Source organism: Lampetra planeri, chromosome 54, assembly GCF_965212315.1.
Source record: "Lampetra planeri chromosome 54, kcLamPlan1.2.h2, whole genome shotgun sequence".
Taxonomy (NCBI): Eukaryota; Metazoa; Chordata; class Hyperoartia; order Petromyzontiformes; family Petromyzontidae; genus Lampetra; species Lampetra planeri.
Window position 1 is genome coordinate 7,236,135 of NC_136160.1, and position 16,406 is coordinate 7,252,540.

The window sequence follows — 16,406 nt, forward strand, 5'->3', positions numbered from 1 at the left end:
CACAGGCCGTGGCGGGGGCCAGTGACGCTGGTAGATGTTCGGAACTCGCAAAGTATCCGCGTTCAGTACGGAAAACGTCGGTGGTATGTTCATTCCTCGCGACTTAAACCCTATGTTGACGCGCGTGTCGGTCCTTCATCCCCACTAGCTGACCTGCCGGGTTCTGCCGAGCCGACTACGCCGAGTGCCACACCCGTTGATCCCAAGGGGGACTGTGTTGTGCCTCCTACAGATGAACAGGTTCTGAGGGCTGAGGAAGCCCCCGCTGCCCCCCCTCCAACGGGGCCTGCCCTGGACGTGACCAAGCACCAACAACCCACTTCTTCTTCGAGCCTACTACCTCCTGTCCATCCGGAAGCGAAGTGACCATGCGCTGAGAGCGGAGAGGGTCCCACGTCGCGTACGCGGTCGAAATCTCTCCCGTTTCGTTAACGTTTGATCGTTTGGCTATTTTCCCTGTCGTTATTGCGCTGCAGGGGCGCCCTAATGTATGTCGGGTTTTTCATGGGTGACTGTTTTAAGTGTTGTTAGGCGCGGGGGCGCCGTTTCACCCTCTATTGTTAAATGCACCTTGGTGCCCTAATAAGATATTTTACGGAATTGGTTCATCACCTTTTTCCCAGCCGAGACGGCTAAATTTTTTCACCGGGGGGGGGGGGGGGTGATGTAATAACAGCCATAGAGGGTTCACGTGGGGATTGGCTAGCCGGTCCTACTTTGTAGCCAATAAGGGATGAGCCAGGGAGCATGGCCTCGGCGTGATCTCGGCATGTCAGCAGGGGTGATTGGCCTGGCCATTCGGGGCCCCAGCTAATGGGGAGCCGGATCAGAGGCGTGGTCCCGGGATTGACAGGGAACCATCGGGAACGGTCAATGCTGTCTATGGAGGATTGGCTGGGGGGTACCACGTGACGAAGGGATTAAGAGAGAGAGAGAGAGAACGATCGAGAGCAGACTTGGGAACGACAAGAGCAGGGTCACGCGCGTACGGGGGCTCTGGGTGCCACGTGCGCGGTGGGGACTTGGTGTGAAGTCTGCCCTCTCTCCGTTATCTGCCAGCAACGGAGAGTGTGTGAGTAAAGTGTAATTGTGGAAGTGGAAATAAAAAGGACTGATTCCGAAGCCGTCTCAAGAAGGATTATTACACAAGTATAGTTTACCATGGAAGTGAAGTTTACCATAGGACTCCAGTTTACCATGGAAGTCCAGTTTACCATGGAAGTCAAGTTTACCATTAAAGTCCAGTTTACAATGGGGGTCCATATTCTTTGGGTCTTTCGGTAAAGCCACGGAGATAGAAAAAATAATAAAAATATGACGTTTCGATCGCAACACAAGCAATCGTCATCAGGTGAACAAACAAAGTGGGAGCGCTGCTGAGGCAGGGTGTTATAAAGGTTTGAGATGGATGTAGCCCAAGGGTCATAAGCGAAGTGGGTGGGGCTAGTGATGAAATTTGCATGTCAATGTAAGATCGGGTAAATCGGAGAGCCACCTCCACAACGACGAAGCTACGGAGGTGGCCATTGTATTGTGAGAGATTAGCAGAGGTGGGACAAAGTCATTGTTATGCAAGTCCAAGTCGAGTCGCAAGTCATCAAATTCATGACTCGAGTCTGACTCGAGTCCAAGTCACATGACTCGAGTCCACATCTCAGAGGTGGGACAAAGTCATTGTTATGCAAGTCCAAGTCGAGTCGCAAGTCATCAAATTCATGACTCGAGTCTGACTCGAGTCCAAGTCACATGACTCGAGTCCACACCTCTGGAGATTAGCATGTCAATGTAGGATCGTAGAGCCACAGAAGTAGCTCTCCGATCGTCAAACACAAGTTGTCGTGTTGAAACAAGAGTGTACATATGGTGGCCGCGAGTAATGATTGCAGTGATGAGGACAGGCAGGGTCAAGTGAGGTAACTGAGTGAGGAGTCACCACGGGGGGAGGGAGGAACCTGCGAGGCGCTAGCGAGGCGAGGAAAAACTCCGACACGACAGAAGAGGGTTCAGGAGATGGGGGCGTGGCCCAGCCTAAGTGAGATATAAGGGAGCGCGTAGCGGGGCTCGGGGCTGCCGTGGGGGATTCGGGGTCCGGGCCGTCGTCACCGTCATCGCTGGAGATCGCCCTCAGCGTCTTGGAAGGCTGGGAAGGGAGTTGTAGATCTTCGCCGTAGCTACTACATCGACGGCTCCCCTATAGGGAGTCGGCTATATAGTCAACGTCGTGTAGCAGCTACGTAGTCACCCAGTTGTATATAGTCAACCTGCATCCACCTGATAACATGTCATCGAGTTGGATGGACAACTTATATAATAAATATATATAACTTAAGCAAGACTGCGTCTCTGAGTGCTACACTACACATACATCACCCCATGCAGAGTCTTCGAGATTGGAGTGTTAAGTACGGTGCACGAAACAGTGTAACTTTTTACAGTAGGATATGTATTGTTGTCTATTTGTATGTTCATGCTAATTTCATATAGTAAACAATTTTAAAACATACACAGCACCTAAAAAGATAACGTTATACAAGAATATGCAAAATAAGCTATTTTAAATAATGTAGTGATTATCCGGCGTTTTTGAAAATCCGGCAATCCCTTCCCTCCAAACCCACCGGATAATCGATGATCTGTATTTTTATTTTACCTAGTAAGGCCCACTGAGCTATACAGCCATTTTTCATAAATGACCAGGCTACACGTGATAGCTCAACAAAGTGGCTTATCATGTGGAAATTTATAGCAGCTTCGGGGCCACTTCCTGGAATCGTGGAGTTTTGCCATTACTCGTACGGTACATTTCATTAAAGCGTGTTTAAAAAAAAGTATTTTTAAATATAACTTTTTGTGTGTTTAGCTTGTTGTCCTTCTCCCGCACCTCCGATTAGCGCGGTTAGTCACGTACGGCGCAAAAGAAGTTTAACATACCATTGGAACCTTATTTGCCAGTAGCAAAATATGATAATTGTTTTTTTACCCTTTTATCTGGAAACAAAACTGACACCTTTTTTACAAGGAGTCATGTTTGCATTGACCACAATACCTGCAGTTGGAATGCAAACAAAAAACATAACTCTGATCATGTATGCACTGTCCTTGACATACACCCGTACAAGTGAAGCGAGTTGCTGGTCTCAGCCCCATCACGAGTGATTGCACTCAATAAAAAAACCATCACATTCAATTTTGTTCCGGCTTAATTCTGAATCAACTCTTAACAATCAAAATATCTAATTGTCATGTGAGGAGCCCTCCCTCTCGTGTACAGGGCAAGTGCTGCCCTCTACTGTGTGCGGACCAGAGTGTCACCGGAATAAGGGATCTGAGATGGAGCTCAGTTCAGTTTCAGTTTCATTTATTTGGTACAGCCCTGTGAGCCATTCGGCTCTTGAATCGGGTACAAGCGCAACAAACAAAAACATAAACAAGAAACATCTTAAAGTGACTATGCGCAAACAGAAAAATCCAGGAAATAACAGCAAAGTCTTCCAGAAAAAGCACCATATATCAATTCTGTGTGCAAAAATCCCAGTGGAATGCAAGCCAAACAATAACAACCATAAGACATTTTGATTTAAAGCTTTCGTGACTGATGATGATTGCTTGTGTTGCAGTCGAAACGTCGTGAGAATTTTTTATTGTTGAATCTTTTATTATTTTATTATTTCCCTTCTACGTGACGTTACCGAAAGAACCAATAACAACCATAACTACCTCACTTGGTATGCAGGAGGTCGTGAAGTCGATCCCGATCTTGATGTGTGGATTCGCCACTGGGGAGACAAAGGCGGTCGGACGTGGTGCTGGCTACCCACCCTCTTGTGTGCCGTTGCCGGCTTTCATGAAGTGCTGCTCGCTAATAGCACTTTCCCCAAGTCTGTCAAAGCTATATGGGGGATCTTTGAGTGTGTGTGGAAGTGTAAGAGTTCACTGATAATAAGTAGTGCTCTGCTCATCATAAAATCCTCGCGTTCGTTCCGCGGGTTCCTGACAGTAAATACATATTCTGACATTCTGATTCCTCACCTTGTTACACGAAATCAATCTGAGACTTGAACTCACTCATGAGCTCATTCAATGCTGTACTCGAACTTACCCAGTTACCCACCATCTCACTTGTTCATTCACTCACCATCTCATTCACCCACTCACGCACCCGCGCATCCACTCACCATCTCATTCACCCACTCACTTATTCACTCACCATCTCATTCACCCACTCACTCATCCACTCACCATCTCATTCACCCACTCACTCATCCACTCACCATCTCATTCACCCACTCACGCACCCGCGCATCCACTCACTCATTCACTCACCATCTCATTCACCCACCCGCTCAGCCACTCATCATCTCATTCACCCACCCGCTCAGCCACTCATCATCTCATTACCCACTCACTCATCTACTCACCATCTCATTCACCCACTCACTCATCCACTCACCATCTCATTCACCCACTCACTCATCCACTCATCATCTCATTCACCCACTCACTCATCCACTCACCATCTCATTCACCCACTCACCCACACGCTCAGCCACTCATCATCTCATTACCCACTCACTCATCCACTCACCATCTAATTCACCCACTCACTCATCCACTCACCATCTCATTCACCCACTCACTCATCCACTCACCATCTCATTCACCCACTCACTAATCCACTCACCATCTCATTCACCCACTCACCATCTCATTCACCCATTCGCCCACCCACTCATCCACTCACCGTCTCATTCACCCACTCACCCAACCGTGGTGGACATTTCACGATCCTCTGACAGGATCGAGTCCGCCTATCGGACAAGCACCGTTGACTTCCCCACAAAGTGGTACATATTTGATCGACCCCGGAGGAATGGTATTTTTTTTTTAAACAAGAACTGCACATTTAGTCCTTGGGCCAGACCAGATATCGGTACCACACAAGGTGGCAACACTTCAATGGTGCCATTTTATTTGTGACACCAACAGAAGTAAAATAATACACGAAAACCTTTCCAAATGAGAAGCTGTTTAATTTTTCTCGCAGGAAACCTGTTTTTGCACCTATCGCAATCACGCCTATTTGCCCGGACGTTACAAATAAAACATTCCAACACCTCTGCTGTTAATTAAGACAATGAATAATTTACTAAATGGATGTTTATCCCTAAGGCATGTATTTCATACATATTCATGCATTTATTCACACTTGTTCTTCAATTTTAGTGACTTAGTGAAGTCTGGAATAGATTGGCGCTCTCTGTTTTCCTTCCGTTTCTAGCAGCTTGTTTGCTCATGATCATTTGCTGGCAGGTGAGGCAAGTACTGGTAGTTCTGTATATTTTCTGTTCAGTAAAGATAGCTAAAGTGATAACTTTACCCTCAATGTATTGTTAATGTACCTGTTGAGATTATTAGTTAAGGCCAGCTACTACAGGCAAATATAATGATTTTTGTTAAGTTTGTCAATTTTTATATTTTGTTATATTTGCTTCTATAAATTGTAAACTTTCGTTACATTCACACAATTATTAATTGATGATTAAAATAATAAAAACTAACTATTAATATTTTATAAATAGTTAGTTTTTACGATTTTATACAGATTTCGCCAAGTAAACAAAGCCTTAAATTTGCATTTTTTTGCATCTTTCAGCGCAATTTGTCTCCGCATCTTAAGAAATAACCGAGTTGAATTGCCTATCATTGACAAGCTTATTCTCTGGAGCAGATGCCTAGCTGAGTCATACATGGCTATTTACTTTGCTGTCATGGCAATACGAGGGGGAACACACAGGTAGACCTCTCCAATCTCATTGCTACGAGCATCACAATGCCAGAACTGGCATTGCGATATTCTCAAACTGACATTTTGCATGCCGAGTTTGACAACTCATGTTTCATAATAAGTAAAGACACATAATTCTACATGCTGCTTCCTACTTGGAATATCTCAGAGGGATTTTTTTGTCATTAAAATTTTATGTGGTATTATATCTAAAAAAAAATTGGCGAAAATCTGTTTTTAACATCTGTCAAATGTCCATAATCAACGTTTTTGGGTTTAGATCGCGTTATTTATAAATGTGTCGTAACCCTCCACCACCCGACACGGCCAATCAGTAAAAAGTGTCACGTTGACAAAAGACAAATAGTTCACTGTTTTAGCCGACCGGTGTGTTGAAGCGTGAAACCACAACATTTACAATTTGAGTACGACGTTTCGCTGGTAATTGCATCCAGCATCATCGGGCAATTCGCCAGGTAGAAACCTGTTCAGCCACATGATCCTGGTGACTGAAAGCAGGAAGGTGAATATGAAGGATGTCCTTGCCCACCCACTGGGCCCACTGCCATGGGCACTGGCAAATGCTGACGGGTCCCTACGAAAAACAAACAAGACTGTACTTGCCAGAGAGCTTGAAGAGAATGTGTCTCCTGCAGAAGACATCCCAACCCCATCTACTTCCATCATTGATGGGATGAGCCTGGTCCAAAAAAATGAATGGCAACAACAAAACCTTTGCACAGGTGGCAGAGTCAGCCTTGACCCAGGTCCTCCACGAGGGGGCACAGAGTGAGATTGATGTTGTTTTGATGTCTACCTACAGACTTTGATCAAATATGCTGAACGACCGAACCGGGGTGCAGACACCACTCTCCAGTACAAGAACCTTGCAGGGGGACACCACGTCCAGCAGTGGAGAAAATTCCTGTGCAGTCCCTCCAACAAGACCAGTCTCATCAAGTTTCTGGTGGAAGAGTGGAAACTCCCACGAGACAGAGAGATGCTGCATGGCAAAGGTGTTGTACATGACCTGTGAGGAAACCTGCTACAAGTTGACAGAAGATGAGTGTGAGGAAGTATCAGAGCTGCACTCCACGCATGAAGAAGCTGACACCCGTCTGCTCCTGCATGCATTGCATGCAGCAAATGTGGGCTCAAAGGCAGTTATCATCACAGCTGAGGACACTGATGTCATGGTGCTTTGTCTTGGCTTCCAGAAGGACATCACCTGTCCGATCTACCAGAAGTGTGGGACACAGAACCGCATACGATTTGTCGATATCAGCAAACTGGCAAGGTCACTTGGAGACAGCATCTGTGACAGCCAAATTGCCTTACACGCCTTCACAGGCTGCGACACTGTCAGTGCATTTGCCGGTCGAGAGAAGCTGAATGCCCTCAAGATGGTGAGAAAGGACACTTCCTGCCAAGGGACACTTAGTCGACTGGGGTAGTCATGGAATGTGAGTGATGAGTTGTTCCAGCAAATTGAACAGTTCACCTGTCGCATGTATGTTGCTAATAGCAGCACTGGTGAGGTGAACCAACTGCGCTACCAGCTCTTCTGCACCAAAAGGGGAGAAGTCGAGTCCAGCCAGCTGCCACCATGTAGAGACTGCCTCTTCACGCATGTTCAACGAGCAAACTATCAGGCAGCAATCTGGAAGTGCTGTCTGCAGGCTAACCCTGTGGTGCCAAGCCCTACCGAGTATGGATGGACAGACGATGATGGCAAGCTGGCCATTTACTGGATGCGCTCCCCACCGCAACCAGATGTGGTCTGGCAACGGCTAGCATGCAAGTGTGTGCGTTCATGCAAAATGCCAAGCTGCACGAGCCTGTTACCCTGTGCAGGTTACAGACCTGCAGTAACCAAAAACTGCAGGATGATCCAGAACCTGACTTTGAACTCGGTGAGTCAGATGGCGGGATAGACGAGCAGTTTGATGAGTGACACAGGGTGGGAGATTCTAATGGTATTACTATCTACTTAGTCAATGATACATGTAATCCATATATATCGTTAGTGATGGGTATATGTGAAGATTACATTATTGTTATCAAGCTCTGTGTGCACTTATATGGTGTTAACAAGGGTAACCAAGTCCAGAATCACCACACTGTGCATCAATTGTATAGCAGCTCCCAAGGTCGGTAGTTGATACAGTACACGTGTGTGCAGTGCCCTGTGCAGAAATATGTAAAGTGCTTAACTAAATGTTTTATTTTGACCGGGCAAAGCCCACTGAGCTGTAGACCATTCACAAGCGACCTGGCCTCGAAGGATGCCTCGACGAATTGTCGGCTTGTAATGTAGAGATTTAGAGCAGCCACAAACTCCAAACGCAAGTTGATTCTAAATGTGGAGAAAAATCCACGCGACCACAGGGAGAGAGAGACACCGCAAACTCCAAATACACATCAGCAGCAGGCGTCAAGGGTCGGGATCGAACTCACGACCTCCTGCACACCAGGCGAGGTAGTCAACATCTCGCCATCGTTATCAATGCCAGCATCGTGGACACGCGCAGTGCAATCACTCCCCTCTTGTCCCACACTGCATTTAGACTCTTACTATGCACCGACATACTTCACCACGCCGGTCACGAGTGCGGCGGGTTGGTGAAGGGGGGGGGGCACACACGAGTACAGTACAACAACGCGTCTCGCGAGGAGCTACGCGGCGAGGGGCTTGAGGCTTGGCAGGGCGATCTGGTGGGCGAAAGACGCCGACTGGCGCCGCGGTCAGCGACGATTTCCGCCACCCCAACGTGGCCAACCAGCGGCCAGGTCACGGCCAACCATCACCCACGGCCTGCAAGGCGCGGTGTGGGGTTGGGGGAAGAGGGCCCCTTATCCAGCAGTGGATTGACCAAAACAAACAAAACAATGAAAACCACCTTGGCAGTGTCACCGGCGTGCGTCCTTTGCAAGAGTCATAACCTGCGTATGGCTCTTAATCTGTGGGCTGTGCCAAACCCAAGCTCTCATTGTTACTGCCCCAGCTTGGGTCACTCAGCCAACACTGCCATCGTCACAACAACCACCACCACCAAACCAGCGGCCACACCTCGCTAGCAAGTGTAATTATTTTCTTCTGAGTAGTTTTTTTCGACAGTGTTACATGCAAATGTACAATAATTATTCGTATTTACGTGTTTAACAATGCTTTCCCTTCGTCGTTGAACCGTAACATTTCAATAACACTGGGAATTTAAATACAGTATTGTTCGTCAACAAGTAAAGCAGTCACCACCGATATCATAAATAAATCTTTGCCGTATAAACGTGCACCGACATCGAAACAATTTACTCAAACACAAAGGCGTATATTTGTGTTTTTATTCAGCTTCGCTTAACTCACCGTTGCACTCTTACACGGTCAAGTTGGTGGCACGACTGTTTTCGCCGACAGGATTGAACTTCTCGCCTTTACGGGTGACCACCATGCGATCAAACAGGTGTTATAGGCTGCTTGCAGGGCTACGTCAACAGAGGGCAGTGCATAAATATTCATTGTTGTATCGTACTATGCTCCAACGTCTATGCACCCTCCCACCACGCATTAACCAGCGTGGTGATGTATGGTCAAATGACCGCCGCTGCCCGCGTGACATGGGCCAAGCCCATGCCAATCTCCCACAGTGTCACCCAGTTGTATAACAGAAGGGATTACATATCAATAATATTGGGTATGTGTACACCTTTAAGATTCTGTTTTCAAAACAGTTTTAACTGTCCTTCATATACAGCATTATCATAAACACACCAGATTTCTTTAATACCGTGGTTTGCTCAGTGGGTAACGAAAAAGTACAAAACATTAATATATACCCTACTGTTTCAAATGAATACTGCAGAAGTTTCATTTATTATGTAAAACAGCAGTCAGCTTTGTTAGTGCGCTCCAAAAAGTGGAAAGGGACTCCCCCCATTACACTCTGATGAACATCCCAGCCTGGGTTTTCCTTATAGTACCCACATTAATTAATGAATCAACTGACCTGGCAGATGAAAAATGTGTCACTGGCAACAATCATGCCGTTGGAGGAGTTGCCAAGCCATACAAACCCCACATTACCCAAACTCCAGTTCTCACACGCCGACCTAAACAGAATGCAGGGTAAGCAATGTGTGCGTAAAATAAAGACGTCCCAGTCTCCACTAATCTAACCAAGGGGAAGACCTGAGCAGATGGTGGGTGACAAGAAGGGCAGATCTTTGAGATTGCGTGTCCACTGCGGTTCAGCAGCTGCGGTATCTGGTAGAGGTTAGAAAGCATTTGCTGTGGCATCAATGGCTTTGGCCTTGATGACATCTTGAAGCTTGAACGGAGATAAGAGCACTTTGCTACATACATCAACCATTTCCCCGTACACACGTTGAACTTCTTTCACACCGTGCGTGTGCAAGGGTCGTTCCACGCTGCAGGTGCAGCGCGATTTGGTAAACACGGCAGTGTGCGTCGAGATGGGGAGGAGCGACTGGAGTTACTGGAAGACCTGCCACACAATCCTACGCGTCTTAGATGTTCCGTTTCAAAAATGCACACAACCAAGAAAAAGTTAAATAACCGCCCTTCATGTACGAGTCGGCGAATCTTCCCTTTAAGAAGGGATAGTCAACTCCAACGGGGTGTTTTTCACGGTTAAATGAAAGCCGACGCAGATTCTAACTGGCGGGGAGGGGGGTGGAAGATGAATTTGCATGAATGTGTTGGGCGCAGATATGCTCACACATGCGCATCATTAAAAATTTAAAACATTATCACGAACATTCATGTTCTTCTTGTCACGTGTCACGTTGTTACACTTCATCTGAAACTCTCACAGCACGTCGTCTTAACATTACATCGTGCCAGGAAATGGCCCCAGAGGATGAGGTGTCAGTCACTGCAGTCTCCCTCCCACATATCGTAAGAGCGCTCTTGTATGCCCTTTTCAATGATGCAACAATAAAACTTCACTTTCAGTCTCCAGCTCGGGAATATGATGACGTGAAACCCCATTTTTTATTCCCCCCATGCCAATATATCCTTTTCGTGCTCTCGGCACAACGTTACAAGACAAAGTATCCATTGGAATTTCATACAAAGCAATGCCACCCTTCATTTTGGGAGAAAGGCCCGTGGAAGCGGATACCACAGAACTATTTCCAAGATCCCTTCAAGTGGACCTTTGGTCAGCACTTTTCCCCACCCACCCTGCTACAAAGAGCATTGTTTGTTTCATGAGTTAATATTAAACTTTAATCTTCAGGAAATGTAGTCAAATTGAGTACGGAACCAATTTAGGCTTTTTTTTCCCGTACAGTCACTCATGCCTGGGCAGAGCCCATCAACTCACTGCACTTGAGAAGAATGTGGTTTAACCACAGCCAGCTGCCCGGATTGGAACCCGAGATCTCAGTGGTGCCAGCTCAGCCTCTAACCTCTGACATCTGAGCCACTCCACCAAAATGGAATCACTGGTGGCTGTGCCATCGCATGTTACTGGGCTAAAGCCATCGACTCAATAAACCCCCGAGGACCAGCAAGTGGCAAGCTAATCAGACTCAAACCCCCGCAGACTTTCAGCTCAAGAGTCTCTGACGGGCTGTTTAGAATCTTCCCCCACCGCCGCCCTCCCCCCATCCCGAGCCGCGCATCGCGTCGTCACGCGTGTTTGACGCGCCCCAGCGCGACGTAGTAGCTGCTGCAGTCGTCCAGGCAGTGCCAGCCGATGGGACCGGCCTCGCAGTCGGCGCACGCCAGGTACTTGACGTTGGCCCCGGCGAGCGTGTGCGTGAAGCCAACGTTCTCGAAGGCGTACATGTCGTTCACCACCCAGTGCTGGTTCAGGAGCTCCGGTTCTGGCGCCACACCTGCCTCCGCCGCTGCCACCACTGCCGACTTCTTCATGCTTGGCAGCGTCATCTGATAATAATAACAATGATGATAATAATCTTTGCATTCATACAGCGCTTCGATACACTCCGCATATCAAAACCGCTTTATGTAAATTGCTGCAAGTAGATGTATTAATGGTAGAGCGCGCGAGACGCGCGCTTCGGGGGTGGGCGTTTAAATACCTCCCCGCTACGGCGTCCGAAAAGAGACAAAATTTTGCATAGGGGCGTCTTGGCCCAAAATTTGAAAATGACAAGATCCTGCAAAAATATCTAACTGGGATTACACAGCAATATCAGCAGCCCTACTGTGAAGCACCTTGTGCTCTACGAATTACGTGAATTAAGAAACATGCTCTATTATCACCTCATATGAACGAAAAAAAGGATAAAGATGGTGATTACCCATCAAGGTGCGGAGTGTCTCGTAAAGCTGTAGAAATCATGGAAACCAGTGAAGAATCAACAATACTGGATTTCAATAACTTGATAAAAAAAAACACTCAGCACAAATAAGTAAGCAACCTCCTTGCTGCCTTCTAACTTATTCTGAATGAAACTAAATAATGTTCAGTGTGTTAGGGAGGGGCACCGCAAAGGAAAGTGTCTTCATGCTCAAACAGCCAAGAAGTCAGAGGTGGTGCTCATCTATTTACAGCCGTAAGCCAGTGGTGGAAATTCCACGGTAATGTGGCAGGACCGAGTCTATCTATAGGACAACCACGGTTGACTTTCCCACAACGGGGTACTCAGAAGTTACATTGACCCCGGAGGTCGATGCAATGATCAGTCGATTCAAAGCCCTCAACCCCCCCCCCCCCAACGAGGATTTTAACCCGCAACCTTCAGATTGCGAGCCGCTGACAATCTCGCAGTGGAGATCTTGCAATCTATCAGTGGAGAGCTACAATCTCACGGTGGAGAGTGACAATCTTGTGGTGTAGAGTGACAATCTTGTGGTGTAGAGTGACAATCTCGTGGTGGAGAGTGACAATCTTGTGGTGGAGAGTGACAATCTTGTGGTGTAGAGTGACAATCTCGTGGTGGAGAGTGACAATCTCGTGGTGGAGAGTGACAATCTCGTGGTGGAGAGTGACAATCTCGTGGTGGAGAGTGACAATCTCGTGGTGGAGAGTGACAATCTTGTGGTGGAGAGCGACAATCTCGTGGTGGAGAGTGACAATCTCGTGGTGGAGAGTGACAATCTCGTGGTGGAGAGCGACAATCTCGTGGTGGAGAGTGACAATCTCGTGGTGGAGTGACAATCTCGTGGTGGAGAGTGACAATCTCGTGGTGGAGAGTGACAATCTCGTGGTGGAGAGTGACAATCTCGTGGTGGAGAGTGACAATCTCGTGGTGGAGAGTGACAATCTCGTGGTGGAGATTGACAATCTCGTGGTGGAGAGTGACAATGTCGTGGTGGAGAGTGACAATCTCGTGGTGGAGTGACAATCTCGTGGTGGAGAGTGACAATCTCGTGGTGGAGAGTGACAATCTCGTGGTGGAGAGTGACAATCTCGTGGTGGAGAGTGACAATCTCGTGGTGGAGAGTGACAATGTCGTGGTGGAGAGTGACAATCTCGTGGTGGAGAGCGACAATCACGTGGTGGAGAGTGACAATCTCGTGGTGGAGTGACAATCTCGTGGTGGAGAGTGACAATCTCGTGGTGAAGAGTGACAATCTCGTGGTGGAGAGTGACAATCTCGTGGTGGAGAGTGACAATCTCGTGGTGTAGAGTGACAATCTCACGGTGTAGAGTGACAATCTCGTGGTGGAGAGTGACAATCTCGTGGTGTAGAGTGACAATCTCGTGGTGGAGAGTGACAATCTCGTGGTGGAAAGCGACAATCTCGTGGTGGAGAGTGATAATCTCGTGGTGTAGAGTGACAATCTCGTGGTGGAAAGCGACAATCTCGTGGTGGAGAGTGACAATCTTGTGGTGGAGAGTGACAATCTTGTGGTGTAGAGTGACAATCTCGTGGTGGAGAGTGACAATCTCGTGGTGGAGAGTGACAATCTCGTGGTGGAGAGTGACAATCTCGTGGTGGAGAGTGACAATCTCGTGGTGGAGAGTGACAATCTTGTGGTGGAGAGCGACAATCTCGTGGTGGAGAGTGACAATCTCGTGGTGGAGAGTGACAATCTCGTGGTGGAGAGCGACAATCTCGTGGTGGAGAGTGACAATCTCGTGGTGGAGTGACAATCTCGTGGTGGAGAGTGACAATCTCGTGGTGGAGAGTGACAATCTCGTGGTGGAGAGTGACAATCTCGTGGTGGAGAGTGACAATCTCGTGGTGGAGAGTGACAATCTCGTGGTGGAGATTGACAATCTCGTGGTGGAGAGTGACAATGTCGTGGTGGAGTGACAATCTCGTGGTGGAGTGACAATCTCGTGGTGGAGAGTGACAATCTCGTGGTGGAGAGTGACAATCTCGTGGTGGAGAGTGACAATCTCGTGGTGGAGAGTGACAATCTCGTGGTGGAGAGTGACAATGTCGTGGTGGAGAGTGACAATCTCGTGGTGGAGAGCGACAATCACGTGGTGGAGAGTGACAATCTCGTGGTGGAGTGACAATCTCGTGGTGGAGTGACAATCTCGTGGTGGAGAGTGACAATCTCGTGGTGGAGAGTGACAATCTCGTGGTGGAGAGTGACAATCTCGTGGTGGAGAGTGACAATCTCGTGGTGGAGAGTGACAATCTCGTGGTGGAGATTGACAATCTCGTGGTGGAGAGTGACAATGTCGTGGTGGAGTGACAATCTCGTGGTGGAGTGACAATCTCGTGGTGGAGAGTGACAATCTCGTGGTGGAGAGTGACAATCTCGTGGTGGAGAGTGACAATCTCGTGGTGGAGAGTGACAATCTCGTGGTGGAGAGTGACAATGTCGTGGTGGAGAGTGACAATCTCGTGGTGGAGAGCGACAATCACGTGGTGGAGAGTGACAATCTCGTGGTGGAGTGACAATCTCGTGGTGGAGAGTGACAATCTCGTGGTGAAGAGTGACAATCTCGTGGTGGAGAGTGACAATCTCGTGGTGGAGAGTGACAATCTCGTGGTGTAGAGTGACAATCTCACGGTGTAGAGTGACAATCTCGTGGTGGAGAGTGACAATCTCGTGGTGTAGAGTGACAATCTCGTGGTGGAGAGTGACAATCTCGTGGTGGAAAGCGACAATCTCGTGGTGGAGAGTGATAATCTCGTGGTGTAGAGTGACAATCTCGTGGTGGAGAGTGACAATCTCGTGGTGGAGAGCGACAATCTCGTGGTGGAGAGCGACAATCTCGTGGTGGAGAGCGACAATCTCGTGGTGGAGAGTGACAATCTCACAGTGGAGAGTGACAATCTCGTGGTGGAGAGTGACAATCTCACAGAGTGACAATCTCACGGTGGAGAGTGACAATCTCGTGGTGGAGAGTGACAATCTCGTGGTGGAGAGTGACAATCTCACAGAGTGACAATCTCACAGTGGAGAGTGACAATCTCACAGTGGAGAGTGACAATCTCGTGGTGGAGAGTGACAATCTCGTGGTGGAGAGTGACAATCTCACAGTGGAGAGTGACAATCTCACAGTGGAGAGTGACAATCTCACAGTGGAGAGCTGACAATCTCGTGATGGAGAGCTACAATCTAGCAGTAGAGAACTGACAATCTCGTGGAGAGTGACAATCTCGTGGTGGAGTGACAATCTAGCGGTGTAGAGTGACAATCTAGCAGTAGAGAACTGACAATCTCGTGGTGTAGAGCTGCAATCTAGCAGTAGAGAACTGACAATCTCGTGGTAGAGAGTGACAATCTCGTGGTGTAGAGCTACAATCTAGCAGTAGAGAACTGACAATCTCGTGGTGGTGTCGCGCCGGGGGAGCGTCACTCGTCAACCTGCTTGTGGACGATGGTGGCGGCGCGCGGCCTCAGCACTTGCGAGTCGCACCGCGGACACAGCACCGCCTTCGCGTTCTTGCCGTCCTCCGTGAGCACGCCGCTCAGATCTTCCGCGTCCATCGCTCGTACGCGACTGGCACACGCAACTGTGCGAATGGCTCCCTTCAAAACGTCGTCGTCTTCGTCTGCGGGGGAGTAAATGGGGAGACGAGCGAGAGACGGACACGGCAGGGCCCAGCTGTCAACCCAGCAACGCTCACAGCCACAACCACATTCCCTACAACGCATAAGGCCGCGCCCACCACCCCCCCCCCTCCACGGCACCCTCTTGATTGGTTGCCTCCGCGCGCGCCCTCTTATGTGGACTACGGAATCCGTGGGTGTCGTGATCCCCCCCACCTCCAGTGCGCGGAAGCTACGGGTCGCCGCGAGGCGGCGCGCGCAAAGAACGCGTTTTTTTTTACCCCGAGGGCCCAATATCGTCACACCGTTAACGGCCGCGGTCGAATCCACTGCTGGATGAAGACATCCCCCCTCCCCACCAAGCCGTCGCCTTTAAATCGGTCTATTTATTTTTAAATCGTCAAGTTAGCTGTAAGTAATAATAATCCCGATTTAAAGCTTTCGTGACTGCAGGGATTCATCTTCTTGGTTCTAGATTTGAAGCTTTCGTGACTGCAAGGAATCATATTCTTAGGTTTTTTCGGTAAAGTCACGTAGGTAAAACATCAAAATTAATGAAAATAAAATAAAACAAAAAATCACGACGTTTCGGAGGCAACACAAGTCTCCGTCATCAGGTGGGACCGTCACAGCCGAATTAGCTGCATCAAGATGTTTTACCTACTTGAC

General features: G+C 48.2%; 1 protein-coding gene across 1 annotated transcript; it reads right to left on the minus strand.

Moving 5' to 3' along the window:
- Positions 1–9,113: 9,113 nt before the first annotated feature.
- On the minus strand, positions 9,114–15,847 carry RABIF (RAB interacting factor). The gene is made up of 2 exons (XM_078617495.1): positions 15,552–15,847; positions 9,114–11,699 (listed from the first exon to the last, which is right to left on the minus strand). The coding sequence occupies exons 1-2, from the start codon at positions 15,840–15,842 to the stop codon at positions 11,439–11,441; spliced, it is 552 nt and encodes a 183-aa protein (XP_078473621.1). The 5' UTR covers positions 15,843–15,847; the 3' UTR covers positions 9,114–11,438.
- Between the last annotated feature and the right edge of the window lie 559 nt (positions 15,848–16,406).